Here is a 23,879-nt window from a genome sequence, read left to right as displayed (position 1 = left end):
AGTGTGGTCCCCTGGCTTCAGAGTGTAAAAGCAGTGGGATCACTGGAGAATAAAGCATAGAGGGAAAGATGCTTGAGAAAATGCTTCAGTTCCAGGGTTAGTAGAGACTTGGGATAGTTACCAGAATGAACTCCCAGGCTGTAACGCTTGGGAGTTTAGTGTATGTATAGCTGTAAAACCTATCTACCAGAGTTGATGTATTTTAATGTTGAGTACTTGCTAGGTGTATTTGTTTCTGCTTTTTTAAAGGGTAATTTAAAGCTAATAGGTATACAAACCCAGCTCAGTAGACTATTGATCAGGTTAGCGGTAGTCAACTACTATATATAAAGGCATAAAAAATTCCTGGCTTTATGCTATACTGCCAGAACCAGCAACCTGATTTATCCCTTAGTAGTAATTAAGAATTTTATGTTTAGCCTTAACTAAACAGTGAATGCTGATTAAAACCATTCTACCAAGCTGGGAATGATTTAATGTGATATAATCATCCTTTTGTTCATCATTGTTGCTAGCTTCCACATGACTGCAGTGAGCGCTAGTTTCATCAGCAGAAAATAATGTGTAATGCTTATGTCTGGGATCCCACAAGTGAATTCATAACTTGATTTTTACAACTGCTCTTTAAGCATTGCCGACATGGTGGTTCTTTGTAGTGATAGAGGTGCTCCACTTACGTGTCGAAAAACTTTTTCTAAAACTACATTTAGTAGAGCTATGTACCCTCTGGGAATCTTTTGTTAATGTCAAAGGTTCCTAGGAAACTAAAACCTTTTGGTTGTGAAGATCAAGTTGAGACAAATTTGTGTCTAACCTTGTTGCCTTTGCTGACTATTTCTAGGTTTTTAGACAGCTTAATAAAATATTTGAGTTGACTCAAAATGTGAACATTTAGATCAGATGCTAAGAATGATTCTGTTCTAAATGAGGTCTCTGCTGTGTTCCTTCCTAAGCATAGGAAAAATCTGGGGGAAATTAGTACAGTGGAGAATCCTTCAGAGTAGGACAAATCTTGACTGCAAATAAAATAAACATTACAACAAGAAAATATCTGTTAGATAAGGCTCTTCTACATGCACCTCAGTATGCATAGGCATTGTTGCATTCACAAAGGTATGCAGTCATCTTAATTACACTCCCAGTTCCTGTAGATGAACCTACACCATATTTCCATGAGTGCCAAAGGGGCATAGTATAAGTGATAAGCATTTCCCTGTTGCCCTCATCAGGGAATTGTTTTCCTACTTAATCCAACAGGAGATGAGTTTAAAGACCATAAAGGTAGTTGGCAAGGACTGGACTGTCACTTCAGTCGTCTGGCACCAGTCAATCCTTTAACCTTTAGGCAGAGGTTCTTGTCGCTAGTCTTTTAATTGCTTTTAAAGATTCGAACACTGACCCTGTCCCTTTGCTCCCCACAGTTGTCTTTTGACTTCAGGGTAGGGCTTATGTAAGTATTGCCTAGAATATCAAGCTTGTTACTACACAGATGATTGAGTATGTCTTGGTAATCAGGACATGTCTCAACCACAAGTTAAACTGTTTACTTCCATGTGATCCTGAAGCAGGGTCTTATTTTCGTTGACTTCTACTGTAAATTACTCCAAATACGAGGCATCCTAGTTTGTTGGACAGGTGGCTAAAATATTCTCAGCTCTGAATATTATGAAGGACAGGTCCTATAGACAGTGGGTTTTAAATCGGTATATATCAATGATATGACCAGGTTACAGAGTCAAATTAAGTGAAATTAAAGTGTCTTGGGAAAAAAGTTATTAAATTTAGAAATCATTTAAAATTCAATGTGTTGCAGTTTTTTTCTTCTACAGAAATGTTAGAAGAAACCAAATTTGACAAGGGCAAATGAAGTATTCTCCTTATAATTTAGTTATGCAGTATTGTAAGCATGCCATGTTAACATAACACTTCAGTAACTGAAAAGAAGCTTGTCTAAGACTAAAAATTAGAAATATTTTCAGAAGAGCAGTTTTTTAGCCAAAAGATGCCATTCCAGAAGTACTATTTTAACTTCCGTGTGATGAAAATGTCTTAATTCTCATGCTTTACCGTCTATATGACCCTAAGACTTACTCAATATTGGAGAATATTGTTACTAGATTTTTGTTGTACATCTTCATTCCTGTGCATATTGTATTGTGTATTTTTCACATTGTGCCTAAGCATCTGATGAAAGTGTTTGTGTAAGGAGATTATAATGACATTGTCTTGACTTAGCTGTATCAAAAAGACTGGATGTTAATGTCACTTCTTTTTTACTTCTTACAACTCCTGGTTGCCTATTATGTTTAATTTCTAAAGTCTATAATCCATCTGGCTAGGTGAATAAGTGCCTTGCTGAAAAAGTAGATAGTACCAAGATTCCTGACTTGTGAGCTATATTTAACAGTCATTTGCAATTATTTATAGGTGCTGTTGGTAAGCAGTAGCCGATACCCCGATCAGTGGATTGTACCGGGTGGAGGAATGGAACCAGAAGAAGAGCCAGGGGGAGCAGCCGTCAGAGAGGTGTATGAAGAGGTAACAAAAACAAAACAAAAAAATCCAGCTTCTTTCTGCTGCTGCTGTCTTCAGATGGGAATCAAGAAAACAGAGGGAACTCTACCTTCTTTATCCAGGATTTGACTTGAGACTTCCGTGGCTGTGAAATTCAAAGAACTGCAGTTCTGTGTGTTAGAATTGGGGTATAGTGCGGTGAGGTGAACTAATTAGCTTGCTTCCCAGCATGCTTTCATTTCATAGCTAAATTTCTGTCTGCCTTTATAAACACTTACTGGAAGCGGAACTGTGACTTTATGCCAAATGACATATTATAGTAGTGTAGCATTTCTCTGTTTGTGCAGAAAATGTTTGACTCGCAGCTCTTCTAGAACAGACTGAAGGTGAGCTAACCATTAATGTGTAGCTACATAAGAAGGAGAAATAAACAGACCTTTGAGGAGGTTCCAAACTAAACGGATTAGAAACTGATGTATCTGAGCAGTTGAGAATTCAACAGTAAAAAGCCCTTGTTAAGTACATTTAAGGCTGTTTATCTATAAAGAAAACACCATAGGTATAGTATGCCTCTGCCCCTACCCCTACGCAAAACAGAGCTTTAAGTCTTGATGAATTAATGCAGTTTCCCACTCTAGTATGGTCCTTAAATTTCAAATTCAAAATTCTGTTTTTTAACTTGCTATTTATTTTTCCTAGGCAAACTGTTTAAAATGTTAAATGCTACTTGAATATCTAACAGCCTGGACTGTAAGCCAATTAAAACTAAAGAAAAATCAGAGTGACTTGATTTAGCTAGAAATTATGCAATGCGTAAGTGACCACAGGTCAACTCTTAATTCTTTATATTATACTTCTTAAATTGAGGGTATAAGGTTTTGCAAAAAGTGGATGCATCCTGGCAATAGAGTGAACTACAGGATTTCTACTAGTCTTAAACAGTTCTCTCATCACAGTTTAACTACTACTGTTCACAAAACACGCTAATATTGTTGCTAATTAGTATGTACAATGATTTTTTTATTAGCAGCGCTATCTAGTGGTTTATCTCGCTTACCCTTAAGACTGGTTCTGCTGGGTTGTAAAGGCTTGGGAACTTGATGTAGGTGCAACTTGCACCAAATGCTGCCTGCTATTTGGTGTCAAAATGAGATCTTCTGTGAACTGCGATTCAGTGACCCTCCTCCCCTCTTACATGGGGAACAGACTAGTTCAGCATTCAGTGCTCTTAGCAGCCTTCATGCAGCAAGGTTGGAGCATAAATAAGCCTCACTGATACAAAGCTATTCCAGACTTTTTGTCTGTGTCCAGTTTTGCCTGAGGAGGGGGGCAATTTTGAGCTGCAGAAGACACTCAGGCAAGTGCTTCTGTATGTGTAAAAGTAAAGGGGGCAGCCACAAGGGAGTCCATTTGAAAGGAGCAAAGATTTAGGATTCTAGGAATGAGTTAGCAAAGATGTAGGCTTCTAGGCAGTAGTAGCACCTCTGGGGAAAGTCCTGGCGCTTCCCACTGTCACACATTGATGGGTGGGATTAAAAAGCACAGAACCACTGGCTAAATGTTCTTGTGAACACTGGTAGTTTTAATTGCTGATCTGTCCTAAGGCACAGTCCAAGATGAGGGATAGTGAAATCTCGTCTCCATGTCCAACTAGAGCTGGCTGAACTGTAGTCATATGTTTGGGTTTTTCTTTGGTGGTGAAGAATGGATCATCTTAAAGGGACCTGGCTGCAGTTAGTATGTCATCAAAGTTGCTATTGAAAGCTGCCTGAGTGGTCTAGCTTCTCAGCTTGCCGGGAATGCAGTGCTACACACAAAGCTCTCAGGCTGACTTCGTAGCAAAGTAGTATAGCAGTGGGAGTTGTGACCTGGGTGCTGATAACCAGTTTTCTACTACACATGGTTTTGCCTTGAGAATATTCTGAGGAAGACTTCCAAGTCCTGGCTTTGCTGGAGCTCTGTTTGCAGATTTTTGCAGTGGTGCAGTGCATGGGCCATGACTGTGGGAGAAGGTTAAGCTGGGATAGCTAAGGAGTGGGTATAGAATATTACTGGATGATATATCATACACTATGAACTTAGTAGAAATTCCTCCGTTAATGTAAAAGCCCAGTCAGAGTGCGCACAGTGTTGAGACGCTGTGACCCTCTCTGGTTCATACAGATACCAAAATGTTATTTCTGAATCATCTTTTTCCCTTTGGATATGCTTTCACATCAGCAGGCAAAAAAAAAAAAAGGGCAAATCAGAAAGTGAAAAATAGGAGTACCTGCTGTTATGATGTGAAGCAGTCCTTCCATAGCTCAGTTTTGTTCTTGCCCTCATTTCTTTCTCAGGGCAAAGCAAAAGACTTGCCCATACATCATGGTGGTTCTGGTCAAGAATCGCAGTACTCAGCAACCCTAAGCTGTTTTGAACCCTGAAGATGGAGGTCAGCCTACTTCACTCATACACAGAGCTCTCTTATCATCGTTTTGTTCAAGTGCTATCACACAAAGTGAATCTTAACACAAGCTACATGCAAACCTGTGGTTTAGGCAAATACTTTGATTACCTTTCAGCAGTGTATTGTATGTTAAGCTGTTCTGTGGCTGCTTAGAATATGTGTTGTCATCAAAATTTCAGTAAGAGGCTTCATGATAGAAGAGCTGCATGTTGTAAACGAACTTGAAAAATGCCAACATCATCAGTGTTTATACACCATGAGAGAAACTCTTTCTAAAGGTGAAGAAGAGAACCCAGCAAATATAAAGCTCTTGAGTGGTGCTAGCACGGGGACATTTTGCTCAGAAGTTAAACCAACTCTTAATTCACTTTTACTACAGTGGCTATGGTTTTTGGGTTTTTTTATGATGTTCTGGAGTAAGACGCAAACTGCCAGCCATGTTCAGCTCTGAGCTGTGCTTGTAATGCATAAAGATTTTTCAAAGGTTAGGGGTTTTAATAAGCAAAAATCATTTGGTGACAGTTGTGACACAGCTTCAGAGTTTCCAGGGTTTGATAGCTTGTGTAGCTGATGAGCATTAAAAGCTCATGCCTTAAAGTAAAATATTCTTAAGCTACAGGCTGAATCTTGTGTGCTGCCACAAGACCGTGACGCACCATTTTTAAAGAAAAGCCAGAGTGGTATTCAGGGTTTTGACTTGAGCCATAGAAATTAATACTAACCTTTCTAGAGATGGTTGTCCTTTCTATTTTTATACTAAGGTCAATGTCACCTGGTAAGCTGGTTACAGTACAGTGAACTGTTAAGAGTTTTGTGAATGAATAAACTTCAAAAGAGGCACACTGTAGCACTGGTTTGAACTGTGTCTCTTCAGTATTGGGTCATGCACAAACGAAGCATTGGTTTCCATTAATTTATTAAAATGGAGAAATTTATAGTGGGACTTATAATGGCATTTCTTAATGGTAGGAGTGTTAATAGGTTAAAATGTGATAGCCCACCGGCTCTAAATATCCCTCTCTTCCCCACCAGCAGTAGCGTATTCAAAATCTTTGTTTTAAAACCCAAGCAAAGATCTTTGTAGTCAAATTTATATGCCATGCAGTTGTTCCACAGTCTGCCTGTGTGCATGACTTCAAATTTTTTTTTTATCCTTAAGTTCTGTTCATGTTAGTGATTTGGGTTTTTACCTCTACTAAATGTTTAGTATGAATTTCATTTAAGTTTATCTGCCATTTCACAGGTTACAGTAATTAAGGTAACCTGTCAAGTTCCTTAGGTACAGTAAATTTTACAAACCTGAAAGTAGAATACCAAAATGAAGTTACAATATAAAGCAATCCCAGGAAGGTATTAAACCTCATCTAAATGAGGAGCTACTCTGTTAATGAATTTAGAGCTTAGTCTTTAATTGGGTAGCATGAAACACAGAAATAAGAGTTGTTAGCACATGTGGTGTTCAAAGAGAAATATGACACGAATAATAAGGGTGGCAAGCTGATGTCCAGCCTCTTAAATGGAAGGAGAACCTTCCCACTCCCTTTTCTTCCTCCATCTCACCAAAAACTGAGACTCTTGCTTTGTTTATACTTGGTAGTATATTGAAATGCCTACCAAAAAATATGCAATTTCTCCCAGATCTGTGTGAATATAGGCTCTAAGAAGAAGAGGCTGATGCTGAAGGTTAATCTGCTGCAACAGTGAAAATGGCAGTAGTATTATCTAAGACCTCTTGCAGGAAGTAGAGGAATCTGCTCCAGTGTGTGTCTGATATTTGAAAAGTGATTGGGTGTTACAGACTAGAACTAGGTAGAAACTGTACAAAATCTACAGCTGAAAGATTGTGGCAGGTACGGTGAAACCCTTGGGGTTTTATAAGAGTATGCAAGAAAGGGCAGGAATAGTCTTGCATTGTGCCTTCAGGAGCGTAGCCATTAAAGTATTATCCAACAGATCCCACAGTTAAAAATAACTCTTAAATCTTTCAGATTTTAAGCAACTTTCTGCCTTGGTAGACTGTTAGCCTAAAAATTAACCTGCAGCATGACTCTTGCTCCATCTACAGGAAACAAAAGGCAAGCCTGACTGCATGTCTGAGACTGCAGTATGTCTAGAGCTGCCAACAGTGAATGACCTCCAGGCTAGAAAGATTATGGGATGAAGTGGAGGGTTTTCCCTCTTGTGGTTGGATTTAGACTAATACTAAAATATATGCATAAATTCAGATTTGAGACCTTATCTACATAGTACTCAGACTTCCTTAAGGAATTGTTCTTGGGGGGACATAGCACTTAATTCAACAGCTTGTCTGTCAAAAGAAATGTGGGTGTTTTTCAGGCTTTTCTCCCAAAGTTTAGACTATCTTGCACACTTACTGTAGCCTATGGGATTCTGTTTACTTAAAGAACCATATTTGAACAGCCATGGGTACATAAAGGCCAGAGGAAGAAAGATATTTTTATTAGAGACAAAATGGTTCAAAGTCTAGAACTTAACCAGTGTATTGGATTAGAAGCTTACAATTAGGAAAGTGGGAACTTTATTTGACTTTCTGGTGAAAAAGCTGAAGCATTTCTTGGTCCTCTAGCACTTAATTTGGACACATTTTGAAGGAACTACATTAAGATAAGAACTTGGAGGAAATATTTTTATTAGCAAAAGCACTTAAAAAAAACCACTGTCAAGTTGATGGTGGTTTTTAAACTATGAAGATGATTCAGTTGAATATATTACTTGCAGAGAAAAATCATGAGACTCTTAATTACCACCTTTTTATACTTTTGGGTCTAGAGGTTTTCAAAAGACGCTACTGTCTGCAGAAATTATGCTGTATTTTGGAAGCACATATCTTTGCCTAGAGAGTAACTAGACATCAGTGACAGTAATCACATTTACATAGCAACATCTGGTTGCACAAAAGCTTCATTATAAGCTTTGGGGAATTTTTACACTTAATGTAATGGAGTGCTTCTAATTGTTTCATTCAGAATTACTCAGCTAAGAGTATTTGTTTAAACCACTGATGTGCTTGGAGGGAGAATAGAAAGCTGTTAAGTAAATTCCACGTAGAGTAACATTGATAAATTCCCACTGTGACTATGGGGTACTAGTAAGTTGAAAAAACTTGTCTATGAAAGCTATTCAGTATTGGTAAACTTACCTGGTGGTGGTGTTTGTGCCGTGTGGTGGATATCAGTTAATTGTCAGACTCCCACTTAGCAGTTCAGAGAAGCCCTCCTGCATCTATTGATGGTGAGCTTCTCTGTGCTTCAACACTCCTGTTGCCATAGGCCTGCCTTTAAGAAATCTTTGTAATGTAAGTGAGGCCTTGGCTGGGACTTCTTAAAGAGTTCTAAAATCTTGAAAGTTTTTCGGTTTGGGGACGTTAGTGGGGGGGGGGGGGGTTGGTTGGATTTGAGGTGAAGGGGGGTAATTTTTTTCCCACAGATTCATGTTACTTTTGATGTAATAGGATGATGGGAAATTGCTTTTTTTAGTTGTTCAGCTTGCCACGAAGTAAAAATATTAAAGGGTTTAGTGATTCCTAGATGGTGCTGCATGAGAAGGGCAAAAATTGAGAACAGAAGTGTAAGTTTGTAGCCTTTTAGGTTCTGTTTCTCTTTTTTTTTTTTTTTTTTTAAAGATACTGTAATGTTGAGGAAATTGGGACTGATCAGTAAAACTTAAACATTTCTTCAGCGTGTGTTCCTTTAGGCTAATAAATGCTTTTTCATTACCCAGTGTAAAGCATAAGCAGTCTTTAGTGCCTGTTGTCGCATAGCTGACCCCTTCAGACAAAAATAAGTGTCTGTTGCTTTCATAATTAATATGCTGCCTAATCACTTACCCAGCAGGTCCACTTACATATTTCAGCTTCGTGAGCTCTAACCGGTATCTTTGTCATCACAGCAGACAACCAGAAGAATACTGTATGTAGTTTTGCATTAACTTCAGGTCTTGCTCTTGCTCTAGAGAAGCAAAATGCTTGTTGAGTTGCATAGGCTGCGATCAGACTTCCTTCATCAAAACTGCTTAATAAATACCACCAGCCATCTGCTTTCTTTAAAAAGACAGACACAGAAAACATGCACTTGTAAGATCTTGTTTAGACTTATTGCTAAAGCCTGCCCAGTTGTCTGTCAGAGTTACTCATTAAAATGTAATTACGATCCATATGGTCCTTTTTATATAAAGACATAAGACATCAGTAACTTTGGTTGAAGCTGGAAACAAAGACTGAAGGCTAGAAAATGTCATCTTAGCACTAAGAAGCCCTATTTTAAATATCGGTTATACAACAAGACGAAAAATAATCTAAGTATGGCTTTGTCTACCAGTAGACTACATAGGTTTTTATGTCTCAGGCGTATGGACTGAGATTTGTTTAGAATAAATGGATGATCATAAACTACTACTGTTGGAAGAGGCATTATATATTACTTTTGGAAAAACAAATCCTAGAGTCTCAGTAGAACATGATGACTGTCTTAACTGTATTGATAAAAATTACTGAGCACAGGCTGATACATATGGGGGTTGTTTTAAAAAGTTGGAGTAAAGCTCTGAATTTAAAGCCTTTTGTAATATTACTAACTAGAAAAAGAATTCAAAACTGTTTGTAGAGAATTGGGGATATAAATTTGGTTTTAAGCTTACATACCAAAAGCTATGCTTTTGTATGAAAATTAGCATACTTTAAGTCATTATGCTGCAAGATCCACCCAGTAACCTACAGTTTAATTTGTTATTGTATTTTTAAGATTTGGACTTAAGTTTCTGTGTAAAATAGCAATGGAGTTTCAATGATTCCCTCTCTAGATTTATTATTATTCTACTTGAAATTATCTCTTGTCCTATCTACTTCCCTAGATTATTTCAGTATTGGATGGCATTTATCTCTTTAATAAAATAGAGTACAAAAGAACATGTAAAGTAAAAACAGTATTTTGGTCTGGATGGAAAACTTGAAAGATTTATGCATTCTTTGATCCACTCATTTGGACAAGCTTTTGTGTTCTAATACTTTAAGTACTCTAAAAATAGAAACTCCAGAAGCAATGCAGCACTGTCTAATTAAAACTTATGTTAAAACACTTGCTTAAATAACCCTACTAAGGAGGAGTATGCTGATATAGGAGACTGGTACTGATATTTTAGGTTTTGAAATTAAAAAGCACATGTTAACACTTTTTCCTGTTTGTTTTGTAGGCTGGCGTAAAGGGAAAGCTAGGCAGACTGCTTGGGATATTTGAGGTGAGCTATTTCTTTTACCTTTTAAAAACAATGTTTGTTGGTTTTTGGTTGTGTTTTATTTTAGTTTTGGGGTTTTTTTTGTGAGAGCTGATAAACTACAACATCAGACTTAAGTTTTTCAGTATTGCCTGCCTATAATTTTGCAATGCTGCTGGAAATGCTACATTAGACAGGTGATTTCCTTTAGTTGTTACATGATGTGTGAAGATTTGAATAGGAGGATTTCAAAATACTTGGAACCTTCCTGGAAAGATTAAATTACTACTTGGACAACATCTAGAAGCTTGGGTGTTTGTTTTTTTTTAAAAAAAAAGTGAAACCAACATTGATAGATCTAGGATTTCTGAAATATCACACATGCCTTTTTTGAGGCACTATTCTGACTTTTCCTCTCTGATTAGATGTTGCTGAAGTAGCTTGACAACTTTCACACACCTAAATTGATAGGTCTGTATATGAAGTATCTCATTATGGCTTCGATTCACTATAAAAAGCTAAGGCTTTGGATAACAGATAAATCTAACCTTTAGCAATACTATGTAGTTCAAAACTTGTATTTTATAGTGTAAACATCAGACTGAGCTACTGACAGCACAAGGATGCATGCTAGACATAACTTTTTTTAGTGTTGGCGCTGCCCACTTCTGCTCAGGTTCTAGACAGGAGCAGACTAGAAATGTAGGTGTGAGTCTTCAGATCATAACACATCCAGCATTATTATGTTGTGCTGTATGATGGGTGAGAGTGGAAGTCCCTTAGTCTAGTAGTTAGATAAGAATATTCACAGTTTAATTATAAAACCAACTTTCGGAGGCAGTGTATTCCTGATAGGGATTTCCTATGTGAAATATTACTTAGTCATGTATGGTATGACTAGTTGATACAGTGCTAAAGGTGTTCCCATTGTGAAGTATGGAAACCATGACAAAATTAGAGAAGCTCCTGTTTGTAGTCAGTAGCACTCACCCTTTTTCTGATTTGTTTGGGGTTTGGGTACACCTGGATGGTCCTACACATTAAAAAGTTGCCTGTATTTTAACTCTGCTGGTTAGTCTACAGAACTATTCTGTATTTCCCAGCTCAGACGAGAAAAAAAAAAAAAAAAAAAAAAAAGATGGGATACCTATCATCTTGTTGCCTTAAAACAAGGGCTGCAAGGGATGATGATTCTTTGGTAATTCAGCTGTATGTTCTTCTTAAGCCATCTACCACCGTCTAGACCAGAGGAGATTAAAAAAATCTGTGTTGAGTGGCACTTTTCTAGGTTAGTCCTAACTTAAATCAAGACCCTACTTCAGTTGCACAACACAGCCCCACAAGTAGTTGTTAGTACCACTGAGGGGGACACATGTTGCAACCTGGGGATGGACCTAAGAGAAGATGGAAACGATACTGCTGCTGAGTCGTCCTATTCTAGAACTACAGCCAGAAAGGTGACATGTCACAGATGTATCTACTCCATTTAATAGTGATATTGACAAAGAACAGTCTTGGGAGTATTTTTATTTCCTAGTAAAGCATGACAGCTTAAAACTATGTTAAGCTTGTAGCAAAACAGAGTTAAGTAGGAATGGTTATTGGTGGAAGGATAAAACCATCTGCAAGGAGAGCTAGGGCGTAACATCTCTTGGTTCTTAATATAGTTGTAATCGTAGATGGTCCTGTGTTTTCTAGGAGCTCAGTCCTTTTCCAAGGGGCAGTATGGTTTGCTTAGTTGGGTCGCTAGCACCTTTGACAGTACGCTAGCCTGTTTTGGAGCTAGCAGGGAGTAATGTCCACATAGACCTTGTGTGGACTGCTGCGGCACAGCGACCCTGCCCCGAGCAGACTACCTCTGTCAGCCTCTGGATTTGACTTGCCCTGTTCAAAAAGCGTGTGCTTCCAGGTAGGCGGTTAGTGCTGCAAACGTGGCAAACCTGTCAAGTGAACAGATGGTAATGATTTTTGCATTTGTCATGATTGCAAACATAGGCTATTTAATTTGCCTCACTTACTGAGTGAAACTTTATAGCCAGCGTTGCATAGATGATCTGGCCACGTGATGCAGTGGTTCCATCTTGCAAAGGTTTTTTAATAACCTTTCATCTAGGAACATGAGTTGTGGAAACAGTTTTAGCAAATGTACTCTACAGTGGTAATTTACAACATGCATAAAAGATAAGTAATGGGCAGTACTAGTGGACAACTGCTAATATTAAACTGGATGACCAAGAACATAGTTTGGTCCCACTTCATGATCTTCAAATTTGCTTGGGTTGTTTTAGGGGGTTTGGTTTTTTTTTAGCCTAGTAAAATAGAGTAGCTGTTGTTTCAAATAAAATGTCAGTTTTCCCATCATTTTGGGCCTACTCAGCACAGATGTTTATTTAGTGAAAATAAAAGCCAGGTTTTGCTGGCAAGTATCCTTCAGAGGTAAGTAATTTCTAGTCTTATAGTTGTGCTAAGTCTAAGTTATTTTTTGCTGAGAATTAAAACGTCTACTTCTAATATTCAAGCAGAACCAGGATCGGAAGCATAGGACATATGTTTATGTTCTTACTGTGACGGAAATACTGGAAGACTGGGAGGATTCAGTTAATATAGGTAAACCCATTCTCTTGTCCTTATGTGCTACACTTAAAATGTATTAAACACACTTCTTTCATTTTCTGAAGCAATTCATATAATTCTTGGGGGAATACTAACTCTGTCCTATAAACTGAAATTACTGGAAGTTGTGATGATGTTCTTCCACACTTTCGTACACATATAACTAGGGTTGCTTCCGACATATTGTGTTACTCTTATGTTATATTAATTAGGGTATTCTAAGTATTACTATGGAATTAACTTCATCATTAATTGCTGATACAGCTCTTAATTTTTTCTTTTTTAAAGGCCAAATATTTTACTGACTAACTACTTTTCCCTTAAAAAGTAGGATTTTTTGCTGTCTGATACTCTAGGGTGGTTTTGAAAGTGTCTTGGGGGTGAGGAATCTTTGGAAAGTTTTGATGACGTTCTTTTTCCCCTGATTTTCCTGGAGGGGGGAAATCACTAGTATTTACTTTCACTGTAGCGTAATTTTTTAGTAGTGATAGTGCTGACCTTAAGAGGTATCTATTCCTATATATACATCTACGTCATACAGATACCACTGTCATGCAGTTTAGTTAGGTTAACATCTTTTGTGATGTTGTATGGATCTTCCACTTTGAATTTAATTTGGTAAACATTAACTGGTTTTGTCCTTAAGTTAAAAAAAAAAAAGCTTAGTTCATTCAGTGTATTTGTCCAGCTGAAATTTTAGTTAACTAAGAATTGGTATAAAAACTGACATCCTACCTTGTTTGGTTATGCTTTGCCCTTTTCAGGAGGGGGTGCTTTAGGAGTGTTAGCATTCATAAACTTAACACTGTGATCTGTCAGCAAACGGCATGTAACTGTAAGGGTCATTTTAAAACTGCTCAGTTTTTCAGGTGGAGAGAAAATGTTTTGTTTCTGGTACTACCAAGTTGTGGGGAGTCCACCCTCTTCATTGCACGTCAGGTCCCCTGTACAGCAACACTGATCAGTGGTCCATTACTTAAGAGGATCAATATTGGCAAGGGTGGGATTGTTTTGAGGGGGTTTTTTTGCACCTGGAACTGCACAGGACCTGTGAGGACAGTACTGCTCCGTTCCTGCTTAGTGCCAGGCTGTGGGGTAGAGGGGAGCATCCAGTGCTGCTGGCAGTGGATGAACAACCTTGGTTTTAAACAAGCAGTTTATAGATGTCTTAATAATGTTCAAGCATAGTACCTGTAAAACTCTAAAACCAAAGGAAAAACAGAATTAATCCCACTTCTAACAATACCATCCCTGACTGTGTCTATAAATATTTTTAGAGGCCTCTAATTTTAGAGGATTCATTTGTATAAGAAAGATGGTCTGAGGACTACCTTACTAAGATAACTCTTAGAACTTACCTAAACCTATCTCTGGTATAAGGTATATTGTTTTTTAAAACTTACAGCTAACCTGAGTAACTCCATACATGGACATGTTTTGAGTATGGAGCACTGCTTTCGAAATCAGACCAAGCCATTCTTCTTCTGTAACTTCATGCATGCATGCATACGTGTTCATTCTTCAGATTGGTTTTTCTGCTAGGTATGACAATGTAGGAAGGCAGTATTAAGTAATTTAAGTAGTAATATCCTTTTCTGTAAGGACTAGATGTGGCTTTTGGAGCATATGAACAGTTATATGAGCTTCTGCCCAGTATCTGTTTCAAGAGAGTTATCGGAAAGGCTTTACTATGAACTCCATTTCAGTAGGCTTGAGTGAATCTCTTGTGTTCATCTGTTCTTTCAAGGTCTTCTCACTATCTTTTGCCTGACAGCTTGAACTTCTAAAGTAAAAGAAATGAGAAAAAGTGAATGATCAGATAGCAATAAATGGTGCTGTTACAAGTTTTTAACTGTTTTTCTTTGTGGATTATACTCATTCAGGAAGGAAAAGAGAATGGTTTAAAGTAGAAGATGCAATCAAGGTCCTTCAGTGTCACAAGCCTGTTCATGCAGAGTACTTGGAAAAACTGAAACTGAGCTGTTCACCCACTAATGGAAACTCTGTGGTTCCCCCTCTTCCAGATAATAACTCCTTATATGTCACTTCTGCACAGACTTCTGGGTTGCCCTCTACTGTGAGATAAACATTTGGATTACCTTTTTATTCATGTCATCACAAGGGGAGACATCTGTGATCACATGTAGGCATCTGTATAACTGTCAATTCTAAGTGGAATATGTGAATGTGTCATAATGTCAAATTTATTTGAACATGTTTTTCCTTTTTAACAATGTAAAATAGTATTTCAGCAAACCAAAGCCATATATGGATTTTTTTTAAGATGCCTTAACAGGCCATTTTTTTTAAAAAAAAAAAGAAGAAACTTGAGTATATAAATTTCCATATCTGCTAAAATAAAATAAGCATCTCAGTCGTGTTCAGCTTATTTAAGACTTGTCAGTTTTAGTCAGTAGTTTTGCAAGAGTACTTGCTTAGAAAAAAGCTTGAGCAAATAGTCTTATACTAAACTCTTATTTGGTATCCACAGATGAAGCGCTAAGATCTTAAGATGGCAGTATTTGGGTAAATGGGTGCTTTGAAGGCAGAGATGCGTAAGTGTGACTACAATAAAGCACTAAACCATGTTCAGCCCGTCGAGGGCAAAGGATACCGACACTAAGCACTGCTTGCCTCAGTTATCCAAAAGGTTGCCTTGTCCTATGCAGTCTTCATGTAATGTATAACTAGAGCAAGAACAATAATTTTGTCTTGCAACTACCAAAACTATCCACTATACTTCTGTTTCATCACTTCGTCAGCTGACGAACTGTCAGAAGACTTACATGAAGAGCATTGTAGATCTCTTTGCCCATTTTTTTTTCCTTTTAGCATTTTGATAATGTTTTGTTTGCGTTGTAATAATACTGCAGGTTCCAAAAACTTGTAAGCTTCAACAGAAAGCATCTTATGTAGTGTTCCTGCAGTCTGTTGTAATCTAAAAATGTTTAGAGGAAAGAAAGACTTACCCAAGGGGCACCCTTAACGTTGCAGAGGTGTCTGCTAGCAAGCATGTGTTGAGGTGTCTTGCCCAGCAGGAACCAGTAGTGGTACATCCTGGGCTTGGAGACAGGTGGGTTGATACTTACTTTACACTAGTGGAGAAATAATGTTCCTTTGTCTTATTCAGAAGGTGTGCTGAAAGCCCCAATTTGAAGTTAATTCTTAAATGCTTCAGTTTTACTGTTTTAACATCAATTGCTTTAGCTTCTTGAATTAAAAGCTGGCCTCTTGATAAAAACTTAGTTGGAATAAATGAGGTACAGCTGACAACTTCCCTGTTCTTAATTATTTTCTCCTCTTTTTCAGCCAAAAAGATGAAAACAAAATCCACTGTTGGTCTTAATGTTTTTACCATAGGATTACTATCTCTGTGTATGTGTGTGTATGGTTTCTTCTATAAGAACGCAATCTAATTCATATGAACATCCTAATTCTGACTTTTTTCTAGGATCTAAACCCAACTGTACCTCCTCTATAGCCAGCCAAAACAGGGGTTGAGGTAGACCATTACCTCACATGTGAAGTTTATTCTGGGTAAAGCTCATTCTCGTACACAACATTTAAACCTTTGTAAATAGTCCAACTAGTAAATAGTGAGTGTAAAATGGAAAATAAATGTAATTTAAACCTTTTGTTACTCAATACACAAATGGTTAACTTCTACTTTTTTAACACAAATTGTGTAAAATGCTGCTATGAATTTTTTTGTGCTGTTACACTTTTTTAGGAAAAAATGTTGTTGCCACAAGTTACTCCTTAGAAAACCAATCTTGTGCCATATGTAAATGCAGTGAAACTAAGGAGACAGATGATCTGATCTCTTAATGCTGCTCTCTTTGAAGAGGCATAAATACTACTGACAAGAGGCATGAGCCACAGAGCTGAAGACTTCTGAAATGTTGGGTAGGATGCTGCTTTCCATCCCTGTATCTCCTATTCCAGGTCACTTCCAGAACTGGAAAGATCACACAACTCTGTTCAGGTGCACCTGAAGGTGGAAGTATTGCCAACAGCTCACCCAGCCTTTCGGTCGGGAGGTGGGGGGCTGCGGAAGGAGTGTTGATATTTCAGCAGCGCACACAAGCGTACGCCTATTTTACATGCAACCTGCTGCAGATTGGGACACCATTTGCTCAGCTCGCTTCTTTAAACTGAATGGTCTATCAAAAGCACTGTTTTGCCAGGTGAAGGAGAAGGTGGCAGAGTTGAGTGTGTTGAAGGTCTAATCTTTGTTAAAATCATACCGACGGTGTGTAAGGGTACCTCTGGCTCTAAAGCTGCCTTTAAAAGAGTGAATTATTTAGCTCCCTTTTTGATCACTTTGCTCACTTTTTTTGTTCAGTAGTCATTTTTACACTTTAAATTGAGCAAACTTGTACAGGCTTTCTTGTAACAAGATTATGTAGAATCTGTGAAAGCTAAAACAAGAATCCAGAGTTTGAGTCCTTATTCATAAAAACTGCTTCTGTCTCAGTTTCAGATTCTTGGAATGAAACCAGTCCAAGCTTGTATGAGATTTAGTGGTAATGCATGATCTTATTTTGTAACTCTTGAATTATGTATTTGATAATAATGTAAAAATGTACAGTATTGCTGTTGCTAACAAACTCAGAGTTGATTGCCTATAAATATTTTGGTTATTTTTTTGGTCACACGCATTTGAGCTGTTCAGTAGTGCCAGACAGATATTTTTTTTTAAACAGCATTCATTGTATAAATCTCTTCAGTCTCTATGCAACCTTCAGAATGAAGCTGTATTGCTTAGTTTGACTTCTACTCCCTCTCAGAGATAAATGTTCTGTGAATTGTAAAGGTAAAGTGAAAACACTTCAGTTATGCTACAGGGAACAACTGTAGTAAACAGGCAGTGGTATGGCTTCAGTCCTAGTAAAATCTGACACTAAACTTCAACAGTACAGGTCTGTGTAAAAATGGGAGTAGGAAAGCTAAAGTTTTTTTCTACTATCTATCCATTTAAATGTAGAAGCATTTTGGTTTTACATGAATCTCTATTTAGATGGGCCAAACCTATTTCATACAAAGCAGATTTGGGATTTCTCTCATGCCATAAATTCTGTAAAATGTATCCAGATGTGGTTCTCCAGAGGAGAAAGGGAAGAGACAGGTTGTCATTTGCAATTTTCAAAAAGTCTAGCTTGCACTGCTGCTTTTCCTGGCTGTTAGGTTTTGAGATTATAATGAGTTAGATTATGGTGGTATCAAATAGAAATAGCCTTAAAGTTTAAAATCATGTAGAGCCAGAATTACATTAAATGGATGTGCTTTTAAACACCATGAAAAATACCAAGGTATTGCAGAGAGGCTGTTAAAGTGAAGATCTTATTTTGGTGCTTACTGCACCCTGACTTAGCCTAGCGTTGGTCTGTTAACAATGTGCTGTGAAAAAAAAAAAAAAAACTGAGAGGCAAACACTTGGTTTACTTACCAACATGGTTTGTGAAGTGAAAACTGAAGGGAAGGGGTTGGGGGGGATGGGGGGAGCAAATTAAGTTGTAAACATTTTGACCTGCTTGCATGGATTTCCTTTAAAGATTGATGTAAGAATTTTGACTTTTTATATTTGAGAAATACCAGAATAAAATCTAAATTAGTCCTGTGGATGATGCAGTCATTCCATCGCAAATACTGCAAAAGTGTTCATGCAAGAGTCTTCCATCCCATCTAAAATAGACCTAGTTTCACCTAATGTGTCCTACTTCTTGCCTCATCCTTGCACTCTAGCTTCATCGAGCCCTGGGGGAGAGCCCTCTGAAGAGCTTATCCCAGCTCACAGTAACTGCTGCCCATACCAATGAGATTTCTCACTCTCCTTTCATTCTTTGTGTCTTCCAGTTGCAGCATAGACATGTATTTAAGATCTACACAGTAACAGAGAGAGCAGCTGCATCAGGTCAGACCAAAGTTCCATCTAGCCCAGTGCCTCATTTTCAGCAGTGCCTGTAGGAATTGGGAACAGCAGGACAGTAAGTGTTTGCCTCAGGTGCCCCCCTGCCTACCGCTATTTCTAGCTCAGGATCCTCCCCAGCCAGACATGGTTTCTTTGTGCTGTTAGAAGGAATGGATTTCTTTTCCTTGAACTTGACACCACACTCCCCATTAGAACACATCTCGAATACCCACCCCAGCTTGGAGAGCACTGCCAGAGCTCAGCCTGCTGCTGCAGACCCACCTCCTCCTGTTTTCTGAACCTGCTTCCTTCCACATCATTTTGACAGTGAGCAGTTATTCTGTTCCCCCTCTCTGTATGACTTCTGACAAGTAGACAGGTACCACACATCCTTCTCCTCTCCAGATTTAAGAGAGTTTTACTGGAGTTGTGTCTGGCTCTTGTCAGAACATCTCCCATGCATCATGCGAAGCTGAAGCATGCAAGTAGGGGCAGAGTGTGCATCAAAGCACAACACACAGAGGGAGAGGCAAAATGATTGACTCTTCCAAGACTCAGAAAGACAGTAAGAATCTTCAAGCTTTAAGTTGAATGGTTTTGGGTTTTTTTTTAAATTTACCCTTGTACTTGCACTACTGTTCTGGCCTCAGTACTACTGTGGCATTAAGCTCAGCACTGTGTGCTCAGCCCGAGTGCTGAAGCCAGCACTGTGTCCACATTAGGAAGACAATGCTCCACACAAGGAACAGTATTGCAATGCTCTCGGGCAATCTTCCGTCCCTAAGTAAGCAGGAGATGCTGTTCGAAGAGCTGAGTTTGGGAAGGCTCCAGACCACTGCATGAGCCTGCTGTAGGATCAGCTGCTATCTGCCTGATGCCCCACACTGAACTTTGAGCAGCTCCCAGTGGTAGCCCTGGTTCCCAACAGCTTTGCTCATTATCTGTTGCCACCAGTTCCCATGGGTGGACAGTATGGAGCAGCACGTACGGCAATGCACGCTGCTGGCCAAAGACCATCACCTCGCGCCGTGACCCTGGTGTTGGCTTACCTGTGGCTTGGTGCCTGTTACATCCAGACTCCGTAACAAGGTCCTTGTCCTACGGGACTTTTTGCTGCCATTCAGCAGCTTAATTCTCCTAAACACTTCCTTCTTTCCTGCCTTCTGGGTACGCCACTAACACAACCTGTCCTTGAATACGGCAGGCACACATCCGCAGCAACTGAAGAAAGGAACAGTACCGTTAGCATCACCTTACTGTGTCTTAGTCTTCTGAGATTAGCGTGCCTTTAATAACTGTGCACAGGGCATAAGACCACAGACACCCTCCATAGATTTCACAGTGCCCATCCTAAGCCTTCAGTGTTACCTGTAATAACGAGTAGCTGATGGGAAAACCCCAGCAGCAGTACTTCTGAAGGCACAGCAGGTATTCGGGCTGAGCTGAGCACACCTGCTACAGCAAGCAAAAACTGATCATCACACACGAAATCTTTGATTTATGACTGACCTTGCAAGCCTCTCTACAGAAATCGTGGACATCTGAACTCGGGTGCCGGTCGGGCAGGGAGGCGCAGATTCGGCCTGAACCAAAAATACTCCTTCGCAGCAGCTCTGAAGAGCCCCACCTACGCCAGAGTATCTGAAACACAATTTCGCAACAAGTACTCCAGTCACAGCTGAGTTTCCCATGTGACAGAATTTATATTCTCCTTTTTAAAAAATAAAACTCTTTCTCCTACATTCCACACTTGCACGAATCTCTTTATCTGGGAAGGCTCGTGCAGTGCAATAGACAGAAACCGCAGGTACTGTACGTACCTCCTAGCGCTCGCTTCCTTGGGGAGGATTCTCGAGTATTCAGTGTCTCAGCGATGACGAATGGTGACAACTCCCTAGCAACATCCTGAGCTACCCTGGTGAGTCATCTTGGGATGTAATAATTCCCTTTCCTAAGACAGGTCATCCAGTGGGTAGTGTTCAGCTGACAGCTTCCACCACCGCCCTTCAAATCAGAGCAGTTTTTATCCTTAGTTTTCTGCCCTGCAGACAAAGAGCAAATACTCGACTTGCTCACACCTAACTGTAAGCGTTGAGGGGAGTTTACAAAAGCAACCACCACAGAGAAAGCAGTTAGCTGCTTGATGCCACCCTTCTAATGTACTTCAGTGCAACATAACAATTAGATATTTGCTTTAAAATCTTCCTACACACTTTGACAGGAAAGGTTGCAATACACAGTACGAAATCCATCATAGCAGACATGTAATTATTAACTTCATGCCGTGCTCAGAATGTAATATGGTTTAGCAAAGCTTAATAGATCTATGAAATTGATTGCACTAGAAATTGTCCAAACTGCACTGAAGCAGGCAAGTCTTGTACTGAAACAGGCAGATTTAAACACAGGGAGGCAAAAAAACCCAGAGCAAACCCATCCTCTGAACTTGTGTACCACAGCAGCCCCCTCCGATGGGTTTAGGACAGAGGTGTTGCTCTTTTCACCCCACACAAGTAAGAAAAAAGCCAGAGCAATTGGAAAGCGTTATGAGAGAAGTTATCAATGTTTATCTTCCTTATTTTAAGAGACGTTAAGAACTGTTCGGAACCTGTATTGCACACTGATGGCAGCCCACTACAGTTAAATGAAGCTCAGTGTCTATGTAACGAATAACCACTCTTCCTTTTATTTCAGTGTCATATTACATTACAGTCAAGACATGTTATTGACAAAACCTACCAGACATTTTACTTTAAGAGTAACCCTCAAAAAAACCTAAAATAGCCCACAAAGGAATGTACATAAATCGAGATGTCACAATTTTTGATGTTACTAGTCCATTAAGATGTTTCACAATAATCTCAACGTGTTGGAAATGCACTTTCTTGAAAGCTATAGAAGCAACGTTTCACTTGGTTTAGACTAAAGTCAGCTAAGATACAAAAAACCTGTTCCATCAGTTCCCAGTGATAATACACTTCACATGACAGAACACAGCTACACGTTAAGAGACCACCACTGAACGGTTATGCAAAAATGAAAGCCTTCCAAATCCTCCTCTTGATCTAAAAGAAACTACTGCAAAAGTATTTTGCACGTGTGGTTTTAGAGCCCACGTGATAACCCAGGCTCAACAGTGACACAGTTACTACCCAGACACTAACACACGAAATGCAACGTCACCACTCTTGCTCAGGATTTTGGGATGTTTGACACGTAGCACCAGTAATGCTAGAGGAAACCCATTTTAAAGTTACTGTAAATTTATCTGATGAACATCCACTAAAACTGAAGATAAAACTAATGCTCCCTTAAAGATAGCTGCATTTGCTAACCATCTGTAATGGTAGACATAATAAAAAAAGAAGTAACTTTGACTTTCAGATAGTGGCTGTGAATATACACCTGCTTAACCAAGGAAAAAGTCCTATCTAACCAGCTTCAAAGAATTTAGCCTAAAAGTTTCATAAGATAGAACGAAATTCCCAACCTGGCTTTATACAGGGCTTTAAATCAAGTTTAAAAAAGTTAAATATGTATTATTTAATATATATCATCAACTTTAAAAGGATTAAAATATGCATGAATAAACCCCACAACAAACAAACTTTAGTTTTTAGGAAGCCCACTTAAAAATTCCTTCATTACAACTACCATTTGAAAAGACTCTAGAGTTTTCAGATACAGTATTTTACCTATCCTTTTACACCATTCATTTCAGATATACCATCACTATGGACTCACACATTCAAACTCAGACAGCATGGACTTCTTTAATAAAATCTCAAATTTGTTGAAATAGTTCAAAAAAAGAACCCAGACACATACTGGCTACTGTGTACTCAAATGGTTCTGTAATCCACTTTATTCAGTCACTAGCAAGTGGAGGCAGAGGATTTTTTTCTATTAATATATTAACTATTCCATCAAGAACTTACTCAGTTTTAATTACATCCTCCGATTAGCTGCCAACTCTAGCCAAGTTTTAAGCCCCGAACGTACAAATACCTAGCCATCTGCTAAATGACCTTGGGTCTGACTCATCCCACTGAGTTGGAAGTTAAATTGTGTAAGTGCCAGTTGGGGTCCCGTTTCTCTCCCGAAGGAAGGGAAAGCCACGTTCAAAGGGGATGCTTAGGTGGGTCGGACTGTCCTCTGGGGGTACCGCTCGTCCTCGGGCTAGAGACAGAGCTGAGGAAAGCTGTCTGTGTAGTGTAAGGTAAAGCTTTAAGAGGTAGGTGAAGCGAATCCAGGGTCTACCACACAGCTCACGTACTCTCAGCTGCCTGCCGCAGAAGTTGCCCATGTTAATGGCGCATACGGGATGTATGCCAGCTAAACCCAAACACATGCTCGTTTGTAACAAGAAGGCAGGGTTAACGGTGCTTACCCACTCTGACGAACAATTTGTTACAAGCCCTGAATGCAACTTTGGCTTACATTCAACACAGAAAAACTACTTTTAAAACAGTTTTTTTAATAGCTCAGTCTGGTGAAAAAGTTGAATTCTGAACGAAGCTTCAACCATGGTACAAAGAGTACTGAGGGACAATACCGGTTACTAACCACTGAAAGCACTGTCTGTTGGAAAACGTAGTTTTAATAGATATTCTTCATCTTACATAAGAGCACAATAAATAACACCACATTCTATAGAAATTTCAGATGACACGAGTCAGAAGAGGTGAAAGAGGGAGAATACCAATAGACTACATAACCATACCCCTGAATTGCATGACAAAACACTCCCTACTGCAACCACTACAAGCTGTCATTTATATGCTTCAGGTTGGCCTCCCCAAGAGCTTTTAAGCTTTTGGGGTTTTTTGCCCCCCCTCCCCCCCCCCCTTTTTTTTTTTGAGGGAGAGGGCTTAGGAAAGAAAGAGAATAGGGATACAAGAAATCAAGGGAAGCAATAAGATGGGTTCCCAGAAAAGATGCTGGACTCCCAGACAAGATGCCTACACAAAAAACAAGGATGAGAAGGAAGTGTTTAAGCACTTTCCTTCCCTCCAATAAAGAAGCTTTGTTGCTATTTAAGCAGACCAGTTGCTCAAGCAAGTAGCTTAATAAGGCTTGTAGAGAAAACCAGTGTTACGAGGCGCTAGCTGTAAGTGGTTAAGCAAACATCAGTCAATACACAAGCTGGCTGTAACAGTGGTTCTA

At 39.0% G+C, this 23,879-nt stretch overlaps 1 protein-coding gene across 4 annotated transcripts in view; it reads left to right on the top strand.

Annotated features, from left to right (window-relative positions):
• Nucleotides 1–23,689, top strand: part of NUDT4 (nudix hydrolase 4) — a 35,544-nt gene extending 11,855 nt beyond the window's left edge. The window contains exons 2-5 of one of the 4 annotated variants that reach the window (XM_069773398.1): nt 2,428–2,538; nt 10,169–10,213; nt 12,709–12,796; nt 18,659–23,689. In XM_069773398.1, the coding sequence (XP_069629499.1) occupies nt 2,428–2,538; nt 10,169–10,213; nt 12,709–12,796; nt 18,659–18,669 (255 nt within the window). In that variant the 3' untranslated portion in view covers nt 18,670–23,689. Of the gene's footprint in view, nt 1–2,427; nt 2,539–10,168; nt 10,214–12,708; nt 12,797–14,685; nt 18,425–18,658 lie in introns of those variants that run through there. The other 3 variants (XM_069773399.1, XM_069773396.1, XM_069773397.1) reach the window with 3 other exon arrangements.
• The last annotated feature ends 190 nt before the right edge of the window (nt 23,690–23,879 follow it).

The sequence above is a fragment of the Haliaeetus albicilla genome, chromosome 28 (genome assembly GCF_947461875.1).
Source record: "Haliaeetus albicilla chromosome 28, bHalAlb1.1, whole genome shotgun sequence".
Lineage (NCBI taxonomy): Eukaryota > Metazoa > Chordata > Aves > Accipitriformes > Accipitridae > Haliaeetus > Haliaeetus albicilla.
Note: the sequence above shows the minus strand (reverse complement) of the source record. Positions and strands in the feature narration are given on the sequence as shown.